The sequence below is a fragment of the Macaca mulatta genome, chromosome 14 (genome assembly GCF_049350105.2).
Source record: "Macaca mulatta isolate MMU2019108-1 chromosome 14, T2T-MMU8v2.0, whole genome shotgun sequence".
Classification (NCBI taxonomy): Eukaryota; Metazoa; Chordata; class Mammalia; order Primates; family Cercopithecidae; genus Macaca; species Macaca mulatta.
Window position 1 is genome coordinate 13,556,268 of NC_133419.1, and position 18,949 is coordinate 13,575,216.

The following is an 18,949-nucleotide window of genomic DNA, read 5'->3' on the forward strand; positions in this document are numbered from 1 at the left end:
AGAGGAATGGTAAATTTATATTGATTCATGAAATCCTAAATTGAAATTAAGTGATGTTTATGAAATTATATATCCATAAGGAAAAATCTATGATATGCTGTTACATGTAAAAAGCAAATATTATGCAGTGGTTGTAACTGAGTAAACTTATCTATTACTATGAAGTAGGATAATCAACCATCCTGTTTGCCTGGGACTATCTTGGTTTTAACGTTGAAAATCTTGTATCCCAGAAAAATCCCTCAGATTCAGACAAACTGGGATGGTTTATCACCTTATTATAAACAAAGATTATAAGACAACCAGAAGAAAATGAAAAGAAGTTATGTCAGCCTCCTAGTCAATGAGTGCAATTGGGTTTTCAAAGCTTATTTCCTTTGTGGATATAATATTATTTTTACGAAAATACAAATTGAGAGGAAAAACTAAGACTGGAGAATATATCTTCCACTTCTTGGCAAAGCATGTTTACTATTGGCCAATGCTATTATTTGACTCTATATTGCCAAAGGGATCATCGGAGAGAAGGTCATAGGAATTTTCATTCTTCTTTAATAGCAGACATTAAAGATGTCCCCTATTTTAAGAACTTATGTGAGGTCAGCCAAAACTAATTATTTGAGGTTGTACAAATGACTCAAAATTCTTGGAGAAACCATGGGTTTGGAGAGGAATTGTCATATATATTTCAGAAATGGAGAAAAAAATAAGATAGAAATAACATCTTGTATTTTTTTTAAAGATTTCTGACTTTCATTTTTTTTTCTCAGGCCTGCCCCTACCATGCCCTATCCTACTTCTCTCATATATTTCAGTCATCTGGAGTTCTGGGAGTAAGGAATCCATTATCAATGACCTATCCCATGAACATTGTCTTTGGGAACCTGTGTAAGACTATATAGACATGAATATTTGATGACCTGACACCTCACAGTTCAAACCTAGATTGGGGTTTTGTAAATATGAACTCAAGGCTGTAAGAGCTTCCCATGGTCTAATGTTTCAAGAGTAAAGAAGAATAGACAAACACCCATGTTGGAATCATCTGTTGCAGAAAAGAGCACAAAGATAGTTTTATTAATTTAGAACGAATTTTGAGAACTTTACATAGACAGAAATGTTCTATCTCCTTTTTTTTCTAATTTTGAGGAATGTCTTCCACTAGTGGTCTCTAAAAATGTAGAAATATCACAGGGAGTGCAAATTACATTGTCTCTTTACCTGCCACAATCTGGCAGCACTCATCATGTAGCAAATGTCCAAATAATAGACTACAGATTATAGTGACCTCACCCTAGGTTAACATTATTTCTAAGTAAGGTACTAATATATCTGAATTGAAAAGTAAGGCAGCTATTGACTCAGATTTGGCATTTTAATTACATTGTTTCCGAGTAGGATATTCTGAGAATGTCTATAGCACTTAGTGTCTGCTTTATATAAACTACCAGTTAATTATATATTTATGATGCAAGTAGTTTTCCAAATGTGGTAGAAGTCTGAGTCTTTTTATCCCCATAGGTAAAATCTGACTCTGACCCTCTGTGTCTCTCAGTGCTTGTTTAGTGCTGATCAGAGGGTAAGTTCTTGATAAAAGCTGTTGACTTGGCTCTCACAGTTTATGCAGACATTGGAGAGACAATTTGGTTATCTCAAACATCACAGGATTTGAGTAAGAAGACCTCGTTATGAAACAAGGCTCTCGTAATTACTAGTTATGACTGTTGATAAGTTACCTTTTCTTGTTTACAAGTTATTTGACCTCTTTGAATTACTTGTAAAATAGAGAGAGGGATGTTTTCTTGATCATGGAACATCAGATGAAGTTATTTGATGAAATACTTTGTCATCTGGAAATTATAAATACAATGAAATGTTGATTATTATTTGAAATTTGGGCACCTCATTGTGGCATTTTCTATGGTCATTTTTTTCTTTTCTTGCATAAAGGCTAAAAGTAGGTAGACATGCAAACAATAGCCTAGAGTGGGAGTCAGGAAGAGTTAAGGCAGAGACATGTCCATGTATTAGCTATGCTGTTTTTACAAAAACAGATGAGTGTTGGCCATTTAGAGCTTCCCTCATGGGGTGTGGTAACTCTAAGAACGTGCCGCAATGTCAGCCCTGTAGAAAGATAAATGGAATAGGTTCTGTATTGTCCCTAGTTGTTATTTTTTTAATCATCCTTAAAACAGTGATGCCAAAGGGACTCCACCAAAAGCATAGATGTGGGAAAAAAAAAAAAAAGATAGTTTAGGAATGTTGTGAAGTAGTCATATATCTTTACCATCAGGTGCAGTCTCTCTGGTTGCTGATGGAGAAAATGAAAAAAAAAAAAAAACCAAAACAACCATACTAAAAAGCCTATCCAAGGAACAGGTTAGTAGGAAATCACATTCTGAAGCACTCATTCTGCCTTTCTTCAATGTAAGAAAGTTGCTCAAAAGAAGAATCATGACAACACAAGCTGCTACAATGGCTACATTCTCTACATTCAGTGTAAGAGAGAAGGGGCTATGGTCACTCCATGCAAATGCCAGATAGAGATGTGGTGGGTATGTGCAGAGTACCTCAAGAAATGAAAGTCAGCGTGTCTCTTGGAAGCTATGAACACTAATGTTTAAAAAAGGAAACAGAAAATAGAAGAAATCATTTAAGGAGAGCTGTCATTTTCTATTGGTGAAGATTCCTGATCTTGGGGAGGTTCTGGAAAGTTTGTCTCTGTTTCTTTTTCTTCCTCTTCTTGGATTGGAATAATTTCAATGTCTTCTTCATTCTTTGGTTGGGAAGATGTTTCAGTTAGCCCAACCACTTCTTCTTTTATTTCAATGACTTGTTCTTTTTTTTCTTCAGCTGACAGGAGAACTACGCTCTAAAACACAAAATTAAACAAACTATTCTTTACTTTTACCATTGACACTTTTGTCAACAATCTCTACAAACATTTATCAAATAGCTCCTGGTTTTTATGCTACTTATTATTATATGCCTTTAAATGCCAGGATTTATTTTGCAGGTGCTTAAATCCTTATCAAATCACTTATTAAAACTCAAGTCTGAGTAAATCTTCAAGGGCAGCAGACATTTACCATAGTGCCTGGAATGACCACGTGGTATTGGGAAAAGAACGTTGCAGTAATAGAGGAGTTTAGATTGTTGTTCTGATTTGCCTTTCATGAATATAACTCTGGGAGAAGAATTTTCCCTCTTTGATACTATTTTTCTTTAAATGCAAAATGAAGTAATTAGTGATGATTTCTAAATTCTATTCTTAATCTAACAGTCTGGTTCTGAAGCAGTTAGTAATATATCTATTATTGGTCTCTTTTTATTTCCATTTGTGGAGCCCTTTAACCTATTGTCTTGGAAGAGGAATTAGGTGAAAAGTAGGGAAGAGGGGAATACTGAAAAATGAAACCAAAGAACTAGTGACTTTAGTCAGCCTTCAACCTTCAACCATCTTGCTTTTACACGCTGAATATGGAATCACAAAATCAGGATGGAAGCCTGAAGTCAAGCAGCAGGGAAGGTTAAGAAGAAGATGCACAGAGGCGGAGCACGGTGGCTCATGCCTGCAATCCCAGCACTTTGGGAGGCTGAAGCAGGGGGATCACCTGAGGTCGGGAGTTCAAGACCGGCCTGGCCAACATGGTGAACCCCCCGTCTCTACAAAAATACAAAAATTATCCTGGCATGATGGTGGGTTCCTGTAATCCCAGCTACTTGAGAGGGTGAGGCAGGAGAATCACCTGAACCCACGAGGTGGAGGTTGCAGTGAGCCGAGCTCGCACCATTGCACTCCAGCCTGGGTGACAAAGTGAGACTCTGTCTCAAAAAAAAAAAAAAAAAAAAAAAGAAGAAGACGACGATGCACAGAATGTAGAACTGTGGGCTCTAACTACAGACTTATTTCAAATTTCAAGACATCGTTCCTTACTATTGATATTATTCGCTTTCTAGAAACATGCCATGACCTTTTTTTTTTTTTTTTTTTTTTTTAAATCAAGCTCCTAGTTTCAACGACTCATCAGATTACATTCTCCATAAATGATCCTTTGTGGATGTGGATTTTCTAGAGGGAGGTTGTGGCCAGAGGGGCTACTACTTACAGATTTGGGTCTGGAGCATGTTCTTCTCCATTCATTCTCAACGATGCCAGCTATTACAAGTTCCTGGAAGAAGGCAAAGATCAGCATCACTGACAAAATGCCCTGAAAAACAACAGAAGAATGAAGGTAAAAATGTAATAATGACACAAAGAACATTGTTGATATTCAATAAGTTATTGTTGACTATAATTGAATGATTAAGAGGTCAATTCTTTAGACAAGTAATGACTAGCTGTGAGAACTGCTAGTACAGGAGACAGCGTCTTTATAACCCTAACTCTAAACACATCTTTCAGCATCTTTCAGCACACAACAGATGGTTAATGTGTATTGCTGATAGAAAGTAAGGTATGAATAATCAGTTGAAGAATCAATTCTATATAGGAAAGAATAAGTAATGAGTCTCAAATTAAATTGCATTCAGTCTTAGTTGGTATGGAATCATGCCGAGGAGACCTCTTCATCCTTGGGGTATGCATTTTTTAAAAAATCTCTTTCAAACTCTATGTTTAAAAGTCCTTGGGCAAAAGACATTCATAACATCTTAGGTATTTCTTCTGTGCTCATCTTAGTCAATATAATGATAAATATTAATGCCACTAATGATGTTAACAATAATTGATGTTAAAGCCAATGCTTATGTAGCACTTCTAGGTACCAAACACTGTTCTAAATGTTTTGTATATATTAACTTACTTACTACTCAGAACAACCCTATTAGATAAATAGTGTTACCATCCCCATTTTACAGTTGAAGAAGTTGAGGCAGAGTGTGGTTAAAATTCTTGCCCACAGCTACATAGACAATAACTAGCAAACTCAGGTGGTCTGGATGAATCCAGAATTCATGATCTTAATAAACCAGTCATCCTTCTGCCCTGGAGAGCAATCCAGTTTCACACTTACCAGGAACAGAGATTGTATGCTGTAACAGTATTGAGTAGATGGAGAGTTTTTCTCAGAGGGATTAGCTGGTTCACAGTTGTATATGTTAATATATGGTGTGTGAACTCTAATAAAATTCAGACTCTCCATTTTTAAAAAATGGGAAATTTTAATATTAAGTATGTCCATGATTGAAAGAATCATTCCAGAAATGGCAGCAAAGAGGCTCAATGAATTCATTATGATTTTTCCTTTGACCTGAAATGGAGACACAGATTATTAATTGGGTTTGATTTCCCTTTGGAAAACATAGTCTGGGAGGGAATTCCAAATGCTACTCCCCTGACTCACAAAGCAACTACAACTAAATATACTGAAGTTCTCTTGGTTGTTTTTAACGTCCTTGTCTCTATAAAATAAAATCATGTCTCTATCCTGTTCTTTTCTCAGTCTTCCCTATCTCATTCACCATCCATCTGTTTTACAAAGCAAAATTTCTAAGAGTAACCCTTGAATCTATATCTTGTATCCTTGCACTTCCTTCACTGCCACTGCCACCATCCTAATAGGCATTCAATAAATATTTGTTGAATAGGTGAAGATAAATATTATCCAGTTTATTATATGCCTTCATAAATAGGTAGAGGGAAGAGAGAGAAGACGGTTCTTGTATCACACTTTAGTGGGATGGTATTGTGAAGTCTAGGTTGGGAAGGTTCAGCTAGAACCCTCTAGATCTGTACTATCAAATAAATGGAAATTAAAAGAGCAGAAGCAACAACAGTAACAACACCTATCCCTGCTGCCATGGGCTGCGATCAGCCCCAGTTAGCTATCTTCCAAAATACAATTAGGGCTGATGTCTCTGGGTAGCATAAGTGCGAGAACATCAGTGTGAACGTTCTACCTTGCAAAGATGATAAAAGGTTGAAACAGGAAAATATAAGTAACAAGTACCATAATGATATGAGATTATTGATTATTATTTTATGCTGCACATATTTCATTCCTGGCTCTACGACCTACACATGGCAAGTCAGTAGGTCTGGCTGTATCTGGAGAATAATTTGATGTCGTAAAACGTTTTTCCCCCAAAACTGAGTTTTTCAGGCCACTTTAAGAGAGGAACCATCTCAATCCACCCATTCCCTTGTTGATTATGAAAGTGACTCAGTTTAGTAAGAGACAGTGTTGGGGGTGGAATTTTTTGGGAGCAAACTTGCTGGTAAACTTTTTTCATCCATACAGCATCAGCATCTCTGCAGGCCAGTTTCCTCTGGATGTGGATGAGTCGCTAGGGGTTTTATGGGCAAGACTGCAGTGTAGCACCGTATAGCCTCTGAAGCACCATCACACACTCTACTGCCTTTCAGCTCCATTGTGACGTCACATGGTAGCAAGGACTGTTACCCTTCCTTTCTAGGTGAAAACTCAGAGGTACATAGAGGTAAACTGACTTGTTCAATGTTATGGCCAAAAAATAGCTTAGCTAGAATTTGAATCAATCATGACATTGATCAGATAATTTTCCTAAAGGGTGATCTGGGAGAAATGATAGGACTTTCAGAAAGGTCTATTATTTTCACACAGCATTTAACATTCATAAGACTCTAGGTATGGTTTTCATGGATCTGCTTTTAGTTCTGTTCCCATGAACAAACTTCAGATAGACCTCACTTCTAAGTTTTTTCATGAATAAAATCACAAGAACATGTGGAAGGTCTTTGCTTTTTAGGGCTGAGAGGCTGTGATACCTTGGCTTTTTAAGGGCCTCAGTTTTTAACTGAAAAAATAGGTACTTCTCTGACACGTGGGAAAGAAGGACATATGGTTACTTGCCAAACACTTCCTGGAGTTTTTCTCCGTTGCTGCCAGGAGTGATCCGGAAATAATATACTGTAAAAAAGAGAGGTGGGGGAGGTGGAGAGGGGTGGGCAAGGCAGGAGAAAGAGGAGAGAGGGAGATTACTTTTTAGCATTGATAACTGGTCAGAAAGAAGCCTACACTTTCAGCAACTTTCACACAACCATCCACCCATTTTTGTCACTTTTATTCATTTTTCGGCCGTCATAGTTCTCCTTTATTCAGGCTCAGTGACACTAAATTCATGCCTTTTACTCAATCATCTGGGGATCTGTGACTAGGAATATAATAAGACCAAAGAGACAGAATTCCTATTTCCTCATCAATTAATACTCATACCATGAATTTAAAAGTTTTATTTTTAGTTTTTCTTTGTTTTTAACTTGTGGAACTGCCCTTTGGGGGTTCACAGTGACATAAATGACTCTGATGACCTCTGAAGAGTGAATTGATGCAGAAAGAAATACTTGACCTGAACGGCACAGGCACTCCATTAAAACACTGGCTGTTACAGGAAGTGATGATGACTATTTTTCATCTTCCTTTTCTCACGTTCAGGCTGTAGAATGGAGGAAACTCTTGTTCTAACCCATCTCTACTTGTTTGGAAAATTTTAATCCTGGACTTACAGTGGCAACTATGAAAAGTGTCATGGGGAAATAAACATCACTGTCCTATGTGCCACACCCAGACAGGGTTACAGATTTGGAAAACATGTACATAAAACAGCCAAAAGAGTGCTGCTCTGTTGATAAGCAAAATAAGACTGATTTGTGATGGGACAAATTTCACCAGGTACCATAGCAACTAAACAGAATTGTAAGCAAGAAGGAGTAGATGGGAAGAAGTGGATGCTCCTGCTCCCTCTTGCTTTCCAAAACATCTTGCTATCTAGTCTAAAAGTCTAGGGCCACCCTCCCCACCAGAACTGACTTTGGAGTGTTCTTGCTTTGGACAGTCCCTGTGAGATCCATGCAGGGCCCCCTTCTCTGAATTCACATGAAACCGGAACACTGACTCTCAACCATGGGATTTATACTCAATTTGGTCAACCTGTCTTCTTAATTAGTTTAACCCAATAATATTTCCCTCAACACAGAAATAGTCTGGCATATCCCTGTGGAGACTTTTAACATTTTTGTCTGCCTCATTTCCCAAATGGCTGTTATTCTTTTACTCACCATAATGCCTCCCCACAGAGGGTACCACACAGTCACACAGATGGGTGCATAGATCCCTGCTGGGATCATCAGAAGACCCCCCAGGGCAATGTGGAAGAGCCCATTCATAATCTGGACAGCCTGGGGAGAGAACAGAGGCAGCAATGGATGAGCCGAAATCATCACTGCTAGCAGGCAAAGACAAGGTTGGAAGCCCTGACTCCTGACTTGGAGCTGTGAGGAATGCCTAAAGGAAGCAGTGGAGGTGCCAAGAATTTTGTCTTTTTCTTGTTCAAATCTGTTTCCTCAACCACATGGGTTATTTCCAGGGAGCAGGTATGCCTGGGATTCTGGCAATGGACTGGGATGGGGGACCCCTGAATATACAAACCCCAAAACCAAAAGGTGACATAAGATCACCCAGAGGTTATCTAGGCGGTGACTTATCTGATGCACCTGATTTGGCCCGCTGTGTTAGACATAAAGAACACACCAGGTTGGGTCCCAATTCTTCAGGTTGGATTGAATTCTGTATGTGGCCTACAGCATCAGCTTCTGTCAGCCAGAAAATCCCTATGACTTGGGATGGAAGGCAACGGACTTACCCCCAAAGCCTTAGATTCCCTCATGAAGAAGCTTTGCGTGGGACCCACCAGTGAAGACATCCTCCTGAGGAGTGGTTTTGGACCAGGTTGCATAGCAATAGGGCCTTTCATTGGCTCTGCTGGGAAAGTCCCATTTACTGAATTTCTGGGTGTTGTCATTTTACTCTCAAAACTCCTAAAAATAAAACAAATAACAAAGTGAGGAGAGCAAGAACAAGATTTTTGGCAATCTTACCTTGTGTCATGCATCTGAATGCTTCTCTCAGCATTTCCTCTATGAGTGTCATTGAGGGTAGACATGGCCTCTTCCGAGTGACCTTGGATCTTAAGCAAGGCCTACTGCTGAGTTGTGAGAAAGGAGATGGAGGGGTTGTTTAGGAAGAGCATGTGGGCCCAGGAGTCCCTGCCAGTGATCTTGGCAACTGGGTTTGGGGCATACTTTATCTTTGTAGAGAACACCTTGCATATATGACTGCATGTCCTCTTTGTTTCTTATTCTTGGATGCTTTTCTTGTGCTTTAATACTGGAAAATGTATTTTCAATGGACTTGTCCTTGTCCTTTTGCTTATCTGCCTTTGTGCATTATGATGGGCCAGAGGCAACATTGCAGAGTACGGTGAGGACTATCTGTAGAAGCAGGAGGGGTCGATTCCAGGCCTCCTTCTATCTCTAACTCTGCCACCTTGTGCAAGTCACATCAAGAAGGCTCTCTAGGTCGGGCATGGTGGCTTGCGCCTGTAATCCCAGCACTTTGGGAGGCCAAGGCAGGCGGATCACCTGAGGTCAGGAGTTTGAGACCAACCTGGCTAACATGGCAAAACCCCATCTCTACTACAAATACAAAAATTAGCCAGGTGTGTTGGTGTGCACTTGTAATCCCAGCTACTCAGGAGGCTAAGGCAGGTGTATTGCTTGAACCCAGGAGGCAGAGGTTGCAGTTAGCTGAGATCATGCCACTGCATTACAGCCCGGGCAACAGAGCCAGACTCTATCTCAAAGAAAAAAAAAAAGGCTCTATAGGGCTTTCTAATGCGGTATGTAAGACTGTGGCCTCCTGAGTCGGATTGCCTAGGTTTCAATAGTGATTCCTCTATTTGTTCTGATGTATTGGGCAAGTTCTTTAAATTCGCTGGGCCTCAGGTTCAACTGTAAAATGGAAGTAATAATAATTCTTATCTCATGGGCTGCTATAACACTTAACTGGGCTCATGGTCTGTGCATGGCTAGTGTCTTTTGGTTCAGGTGTAGCTCAAATGTCAGCTCCTAGAGGAGCCTACCTTGAACCCTCAACCTATAACACGTACTCCTATTTGCTGTCTTTTACAAAATCCTATCTTATTTGCTTTACGGCATTGATCACTGTAGGAAATTACCTTATTTATTTATTTGCTTATTATCTATCTCTTCCCCCACAGAATGGAAGTGCCATCAAAGTTGAGATTTTGTTCTGTCTTGTTCAGTATCTAAAATAATTCTTGGATTTAGTTACTTCTTAATAAATATTATCGAAGAAATGAATGTATGCAAAGAACCCATGTTGGAATAAATAGTTATTTTTGTTGCTATTCTTGTTCTTCTTTGTACTTTACTGAGCATTAGTTTCTATTTTATCCTTCTGTAAAATGAGAACAGTACCCCTCTCTGAGATGTAAGACATGAATAAGTTAACATATGTAATTGTGCCTAGGACAGACGGAGAGTGTAGTAAATGCTATTTATCAGTTTTCATGATTTATTCATTTCTGAAGTGAGAAGGCAATTAATAATGCCCTTTCCAGCTCAGATATTTTAAGATTCTGTTCAATCTTCATCTTGGGTTTCCTTAGTATTCAGTTGTTTATGTTAAGAGCTTATGTGGACTTGATTGGGTCTTTCCTGGAATCTGAAAATCCCTCTTTTGAGGACACATCGTTGCTCTTGTCTTTACTGATTGTAAGTCACGTAAGATGTATTGGAAATCAAGACTGTCTATTCAGGTGACATATCTTACTGAAGCCAGCGCCACATCCCAGCCATTAGACCACAGGCTGAAGTATATCTTACTGAAGTCAATCAGAGCTGAGTAGCTGCAGATGTGATGTAAAACAGGCAGCTGACTACTGTCACTCACATTTATACCTACTTTACAGCTAGAAGCAAATTTGATTCATGGCATCTCATCTGAGTCTTATAGACTCAGTCTTATAGAATAGGCAAGGAGTGAATCATCACCTGCGTTTTATAGAAGAGGAAACAAGGGCACGGAGAAGTTAGGTTACTTGTTCCAAGTTACAAAATTAGTAAATATTTATTTGTTTGTTTGTTTGTTTTCATGACAGGGCCTCTCTCTGTCGCCCAGGCTGCAGTGCAGTGGCATGATCACAGCTCACTGCAGCCTCTATCTCCTGGGCTCAGGGGATCCTTCTGCCTCAGCCTCTGGAGTAGCTGGGACCACAGGCAACCACCGCCATACTCAGCTAATTTTTATATGTTTTTTAGAGATGGGGTCTTTCCATGTTGCCCAGGCTGGTCTTGAACTCCTGGACTCAAGCAATCTGCCCGCCTCCACCTCCCAAAGTGCTAGGATTACAACCGTGAGCCACCACGCCCAGATAAATCTTCATCATAAAGATTTAAAATGAAGACTTGGATCTCTCAAATGAGGCGTCCAGGGTACCAGGCTGCTTTGTCTTCTGTGAGAAAGAGGAATTCAGCCTTTCCCTTATGAACCCCTCTTTTCTCCTTCCAGTATATGCACTATTTGAATGACTATAAATCGATTGAAAATTATTATCTGTCTGGCGCATGGGCTAGGGGGAAGAGAAGAAACTTTGGTTGTTTCTCACTTGATTTTGCCCCTGCCCTAGATAGCCAGATGCCACACGATCCCGGGGATCTGCTTTGACCTCTAACAAAAAGGAATATTTCAATATAGCCCACTAAAGAGTTTGCATACTGGTCACTAGGTAGGATTTCTAGAGCTAGTCCAAACCTCAGAAACCATTCTGTTCATTTCACAAATGAGGAAACTGCAGTCTGGGTATAGAATGTGCCTTGGTAAAGACCTCACAGTTAGTATCAGAGCCAAGCTAGAAGGCAGTCACCATGGCTCTGACGTTGATGCTTTTTCTGCTGTACCATAGGCTAGTCCAGATAATTATAGTTGTTTACTGAGCACCTACTGCATACTAGGGATATTGTATATGGTATTGCCAACTCACTCAACACCTTCCTAAGTAGGCATTTTGACTACTTTCTGCAGATGAGGAAATGGAGGTTCAGACCTCTGAAGGTCGTATGGCAAGTATAGAATGAGCTGGGAGTCACTACACTCCGCCCTAGGGGATAACTTTAGTGAAGATTACTTAAAGTGCAAAAGTCATCAATTATTTGAACTGAAGGAGATGATTGGACTACCGTTGTTTTAATTTCATTTTATTAATCAACTGCTTGATTAAAGCTGTGTCTGTATTGTTGGTGAGAAAAACCTTTTTTGTAAGCCAATTCTACTTGGGCTGTGCCTGTTGTGACTAATGGCAATAATGACCACAAGAGCTGTGTGTGTGTGTGTGTTTATGTGTGTGTGTGTGTGTTTATGTGTGTGTGTGTGTTTATGTGTGTGTGTGTGTGTGATATTTTATTTCTCTGTTAAAATGGTATCTCACGATGGCAGCTATATTTCTACAAGACTTAAATATTTGTATAAAATAGTTTATAAACAAACACATGAGTTCTTTCTCTGTTTTTTGTTTTTTGTGGAAACTATCTCTCTGTCATATATATATGAGATGAGATATATATATTGAGAGATATATATCTCATATATATGAGATGAGATATATATCTCATATATATGAGATGAGATATATATCTCATATATATGAGATGAGATATATATCTCATATATATGAGATGAGATATATATCTCATATATATGAGATGAGATATATATCTCATATATATGAGATGAGATATATATCTCATATATATGAGATGAGATATATATCTCATATATATGAGATGAGATATATATCATATATGTGAGATGAGATATATATCATATATGTGAGATGAGATATATATATATATATATCTCATATATATAAGAGGTAAATATATTAATTGATTTATGGCATTGTGGGCTGACTCTGTAATGAAAAACTTTCGTTCCATGAGAATTAATAAATACATAAAACTAGCCCACATACTCCTATGGAGATTGTAGATTCTCGCAGTTTTGCCTTATCATTAAAATAAATTGTTCACAATGACTTAGTGCCCAATGCACAGCTATGCTCAAAGACTAGTTGGTAGATTAGTAGGGGTTATGGACCACATTAGCCAAAATAGGATAACAATAAAATTTTACATTTGCTGGTGTCCAAATCAGCATGAATGTTAAAATCAAGACTCAGGTGATCAGTCAGTACCCCATTTAATTACTCACACTAACTCCTGCAAATATTTTTTTATTTTTATTTTATTTTATTTATTTATTTATTTATTTTTGAGATGGAGTCTCGCTCTGTCGCCCAGGCTGGAGTGCAGTCGTGCGATCTGGCCTCACTGCAACCTCCGCCTCCTGGGTTCACGCCATCCTCCTGCCTCAGCCTCCCGAGTGGCTGGGACTACAGGTGCCCACCACCACGCCCGGCTAATGTTTTGTATTTTTAATAGAGATGGAGTTTCACCGTGTTAGCCAGGATGGTCTTGATCTGCTGACCTTGTGATCCGCCCACCTTGGCTTCCCAAAGTGCTGAGATTACAAGCGTGAGCCACTGCGCCAGGCCTGTTTTTTTATTTTTAAAGGCACTCCTGTTTTCATGTCCATCCACTGAAGAAGATCTCACAGCCTTTATGAGTTTTGGTTTGAATAGACTTTTAAGTCCACTCGTACCATCATATACTGAGAAATTTAAAACTGCCTCACTTTTTTTTTTTTTTTAGACGGAGTCTAGCTCTGTTGCCCAGACTGGAGTGCAGTGAGGCGATCTTGGCTCCCTGCAAGCTCCGCCTCCCAGGTTCACATCATTCTCCTGCCTCAGCCTCCCAAGTAGCTAGGACTACAGGCGGCCACCACCAAGCCCGACTAATTTTTTGTATTTTTAGTAGAGACAGGGTTTCACCATGTTAGCCAGGATGGTCTCAATCTCCTGACCTCGGGATCCACCCACCTCAGCCTCCCAAAGTGCTGGGATTACAGGCGTGAACCACCACACCCAGCCTAAAACTACCTCACTTTTGTTACCTCACCTTCATTCTTTTCCACTCAAAATTGCTTTGCATTTTTATTCCTTCTGGCCTCCTGTGCACTTATCTCCGAGGAAGAATGCTCTTGCTTCCCTTCCCTTAGTGCTTTTCAGCCCATCTCAGTCCAACCAAGCTGTTAGCCCTTCCAAGAAATTATTTCTGCTTTGCACCTTCACTCTCCCAATTTCTGGCAATATGTAGCAGACAGTTAATCTCAGCTCTCTTGCTTGCTCCTCTTGTGGTCTCCGTAAGTTTAGGGTAATAGTTGCCTTCCCCATTTCAAAGTATCATTTTGAGAAAATGAGATAATTTGCATTTGCTAAGGTGCTAAATACTCCTTTAATGACTAAAATGTACTGCGGTGCCCCTGAATCCCAAAGCTTTCTTCTTTTAATCTAGCAATGTTCTTGGCCACTGCCCAGGCTCCCTTTTTCTTCACCGCAGCTTCTTCAAAGCTTTGCTACCCACTCTCTTCCCCTACCTCCTCTCCACCCACTCACTTCTCAATGCTTCGCAACCAGTTTCCGCTGGTCACTGAAACTGAAACTTATCTTTGAGGACTGTGCTGTAAAGTCAGTGGTCTTCCCTCAGGCCTCATGTCTCAGATTGTTTTATTTGTTTCTCCTGCCACCAAGGTTTAGATAGTTGGGACCACATTTCACTTTAGCTCCATCATCTCTCAGTCCATCTTCATCTTGGCTATTCGTCAGTCAGTGGCCAAGTCATACCATTTCTACCTATGCAACACATTTTGCATGTGGGTCTGTTTTCTATATCCAGAGTAACCTGTGAGTTTCTCATTTCCATTCATGCTTTTCTGCCTTCAGTCTTTCTCTTTTCCAATCCATTGTCCACAAGGCCACTACATCAAGCTCCCAGTCACTGCTTTGAGTGATGCTCTTCCTGAGCCTGAACTCCTTTGCTGGCCTGTCATTACCTGCTGGCGAAACCCTTCATCTGACCCCTCCAGGCCTTTGGAATTCAGCCGTGTATGACTTCCCAAGCTCATAGCCCACTCTCGCCACCAGAGCCACCGGTCTACACATGTCCTCTACCTTCTTTCTTGAACCTTCTCAACTTTGAAGTGTTCCTTCTCCCTCCCTCTTTGCCTTCAATCAAACTCTGCATTAGATATGCTCATCACCTGAGGGCGTTCCTGCTCTCCTTGCCTGTTTGCAAGGAATTCTTCAGAGCTCCTAGCTCTTTGCTTTCCTTACTAGACACCAACTACTTTCTTCGGAGAATCCTGTGTCCTACTAGACTTGCAGAGGGAACCTGTTTTCTATGTCCTATGAGTTCAGTAATGTTAAGCTGAACATCAAACTCAGCTACTTCCTCAGGGAAGCTTTACAAATGCTCACAATGGCCAGGCACAGTGGCTCACGCCTGTAATCCCAGCACTTTGGGAAGCTGAGGCAGTCGAATACCCTGAGGTCAGGAGCTAGAGACCAGCTTGACCAACATGGAGAAACCTTGTCTCCACTAAAACACAAACAAACAAACAAAACGCACACACACAAATGCTCACAATGCTGGATTAAACATTTCTTTCCACCAGATTCTCAGTGAGACTAAGCCATTTTATGGGAAACAGGGAGTCACTTATATACTGGATTCAGAAAACAGTAATAGCATGATTAAAATTAATCCTTGTTTTCCTTCATTAGAGCTACCTCCCACCTGCAGTGGCCCCTCTCGCTCTTGGTTTTCCATGTGATAGATTTGAGGCAGGATTTCGTGCTCAACTTGATGTCCACAAATCCCCTCCAGAAAATGTTAGCCTGTAAAGCCACCTGTACTTCTAGGTATATTTACATTTAATGTAGACAAAAGCATTTAAAGGAAGAGGAATGGAGTTTTTTTTCATTATGGCTATGACTGTTTATTTTCTCATTTGGTATTGGGAAGTCCTAAGGGATGCAGGATTTTAGTTCTAATTTTCACAATATAGTGGGTATTACCATTGACCCCATTTTATAGATGAGGAAGTTGAGCCTTTAGAGGTTTAGCGATTTGCCCAAGGTTATATGGCTTGTAAGTGGTAGAGCTCCAGTTTGAACCCAATGGTTTAGAAACCATGATTTAATCTCTATGCTGCAATCTACTACTTTTGTGGAATGATTTCACAGTTGACTGCATAGGGTAATTGTTGAGAGGGAGAGTGGTTAGAGGAGTGAGTGGGCAGCAAGCCTTGATATCATCACCCCTCCTTAAGTAATAGAACTTTTAGGAAGTCTGACTAGGGAAACTCTAGAATGAAGACCAAGAACCTCCAGTTTTCAAAACCATTCTACACCTTATCCATCACCTCCTTTAAGTCATGTAAAGAAAACAAATTGATGCCTTACCTGTGAGTCTCCGAGGCCTCAAATCTCAAGGGCTGATTTGGATGCCGGCTGCAGAGTTCAGTGGGTGCAGCTCGTTTCTCAAGCACACTGGGAGGGTGAGTGAGGTAGTCCAGGCCTGAGGATGAAATCGCTGATAGATACCAGGTGACAGGAAATCAGTAGCTTCCGCTACCTTGGGCTTCGCTCCAATTACTTTGGTTTAACACTTACCATAGCTGAAGGAGGTGCAGAAAAAGTTTCTGCCTTACCAGGTTTCACTTCTTGAAAAAGACCCCAGGGGACTGCCTGGCATGCTCATGTGACCTTAATTAGAAGAACTTCTGCAGCCCCCACCCTATAAGCAGGTGTGGATGGCGGGTCCCTAAGGACAAGAAAGAGTCTAGAAGTTGGCCAAAGATGGACTGTTAGCACTGGATTTCACCTTCTTGCTTCACTTTTAGGGCTGAGTAGGTGGGGAGGAGGCATCCATGCAGAGATTCAAGAATCACTGAGGCTGTACACTTGGGAGCACTATACTTAGGGGTCCTCAAATATTGTCCTCATTTGCTCACACTTAGGTTTCTAATGAACTATGTATATATCTTGTGTCAGATTTAGCAGAAATGGCCTAAAAGTATACTTCAGTGCCGTAGTACATGTACCCAGCCACTCAAAGCAAGAATTAGCCTCCATATTTGGAGATGTAAATTGAAATAGCACTTTCACCTCTGAACCCACCTTTTTCTTCCATCTGTCAAGTTCCCTTGTGTCCCCTCTCTTTTTAGTCTAGTCTGGAGCCACAGGGTCATCAAGCCCAGTGCTAGATCAAGTAGGGAAATGGAAGAAGTTGGTGGTGTCAGGAGAGTCTAAATATTTGGGATGTGAATCAGAGTTTTGCCCAAAGATATTGTCCTCTCTCTCCCCCTACAGTATTCAACTTTTATGTTCATATGTGGAATTTTTAATTACATTTTTATTTTCTTGTTCATTGCTTCATTTTATTAGAGATACAGAGCTATAGTTAGGTAATTATTTGTTCGTTTAATCTAAAAGGATGAAATATGGTGGGCAGCTCTGTTGCCTAATTCGAGGTTCATTCCTGTCTCTCTTTTACATCTCTTCTCTCTTTCTCTTTCTGCCTCTCTTTTTAAATTTAAAATAGTTTGGAACCATAGGATTAGATCCACTGGGAAGAAGTAGTTCTGGGAAGGCTGATTGTGGTGTGATATTTAAAAAGATGCCACTTTAAAAAAAAAATCATTGGAGCGGTTCATTAGGGGAACTGGCTACCATTTGAATAGAGAATTTACTTCTTCAAGAATACTCAAAAAGCCATGCAGTCACCTCTCAGAAATGCTGTAGAGTGAAGGAGAGTGGGAACAGAAGATCCATCATCCATTTAACATTCTAATTGAGGGTCTATGCATATCTGCTGAAATGCTTGAGTGGTTGGTGATGGGAGGACAGTTACCTAGGGTCTGAGTTGTGGATGATTTGAGGTTTGAGTCCTGGATGGGTGGGGTGATTAGAGGCATGTGCCTTCATTTTAGTTGGCATGGGAACAGGGTCAGGACTTGGCAAATGTATGGCAGCCAAGGGACTTGAGTTGTGGCTGCACAACCTGGTCTTTTGCCTCCTTTTCTCTGTTTGAGCCCTGTATTTCCCTAGTCAGTCTCAGGTTGTTTGCTACTTTGTGGCCAGCAAGATAACTTAGGTGGCTCTATGTATGATTCTTCCCAAATAAACTTGAACTTGAATTTTATGAATACATAAACATTTACTTGCCTTTGCTGATTTGAATGATCAACATTTTAGTGCCTGAGTGTGTTGAAATTCTCACTACAATTTGGATTTGTCAGTAGCACCTTGTTTGGTGTATCACCATCACTCTTCCCCCAAGGCGTGAGAATATTTTATTAGGTTGATAACATATGTAAAATATTTCTCTTTGAATTAAGCCTATTTTCATTACCTAGTAACCTTGCTTCCAAAAGACAATCTTAAAGTCTACATAAAAGTGTGCCAACTTTTATTCAGTTTGAATTTTCCTGACGTGAATTTCCTTTTTACTCTCTGCACGTCCTAGCACTCCAATTTTTTTCATCATTGCCCTCTGTGTGAAAACTGTATGCTACATGATGATTATTTGTGTCCTTGCCTTAATCAGCCATTGTCTCCTTGTCCCTTGAAAGCAGGGTCAGTTTTTGGGATTGCCGTGTCCCTGGCAATCCTGAGAAAGAATAGTTCTGTTTGGCTGTTTCTTTCACCCAGGCGATTGTCCCCAGGCTCTCCAAAATTAAGAAGTAACATTATGCCATGTTCCCAACTGCTCTGCAAGGCCCTGGCACCCAGAATTATCTGCTGTTGGAGGGTTTTGGTGTCAGAGAATTGGTAAAGGAGACATAGGGCTTGTCAGAGGTGAGGCTAAAGATCTAATTGCAAATAGGACTTGGTTACAGGTCAGAAAATCCCATTGCTGCACTTGTAAATAATTCATACTAAGGAAAATGTAAATCAAAGTACTTAAGAACTTTATAGTTTACAGGGTCTTCTTTCTATTTTAAGGGACTGCTTTACATTTGGAACAGCTAGGAAGGTATTATTAATTAAATAATTACTTTTATGTCAAGAATTGTCCACATATAAACCTTACCCCACATATAATATTGATTCTGTTTTATAATTGTGGAAACTAAAGTTCAGGAAATGGAGGAAGCCATTCCCAAGTTGCAAAGCTGGTAAATGGTAAAATAAGTGATGTTTAGAGCAA

The 18,949-nt window shown here is 40.0% G+C and overlaps 1 protein-coding gene across 1 annotated transcript; it reads right to left on the minus strand.

The window, feature by feature from the left end:
• Window positions 1-1,048: 1,048 nt before the first annotated feature.
• MS4A1 (membrane spanning 4-domains A1) lies at window positions 1,049-16,412 on the minus strand. Its single transcript, XM_001086364.5, has 7 exons — window positions 16,201-16,412; window positions 8,623-8,797; window positions 8,039-8,158; window positions 6,834-6,890; window positions 5,016-5,252; window positions 4,110-4,211; window positions 1,049-2,872 (listed from the first exon to the last, which is right to left on the minus strand). Exons 2-7 carry the CDS (start codon window positions 8,779-8,781, stop codon window positions 2,654-2,656), a joined length of 894 nt encoding a protein of 297 aa, XP_001086364.3. The 5' UTR covers window positions 8,782-8,797; window positions 16,201-16,412; the 3' UTR covers window positions 1,049-2,653.
• Between the last annotated feature and the right edge of the window lie 2,537 nt (window positions 16,413-18,949).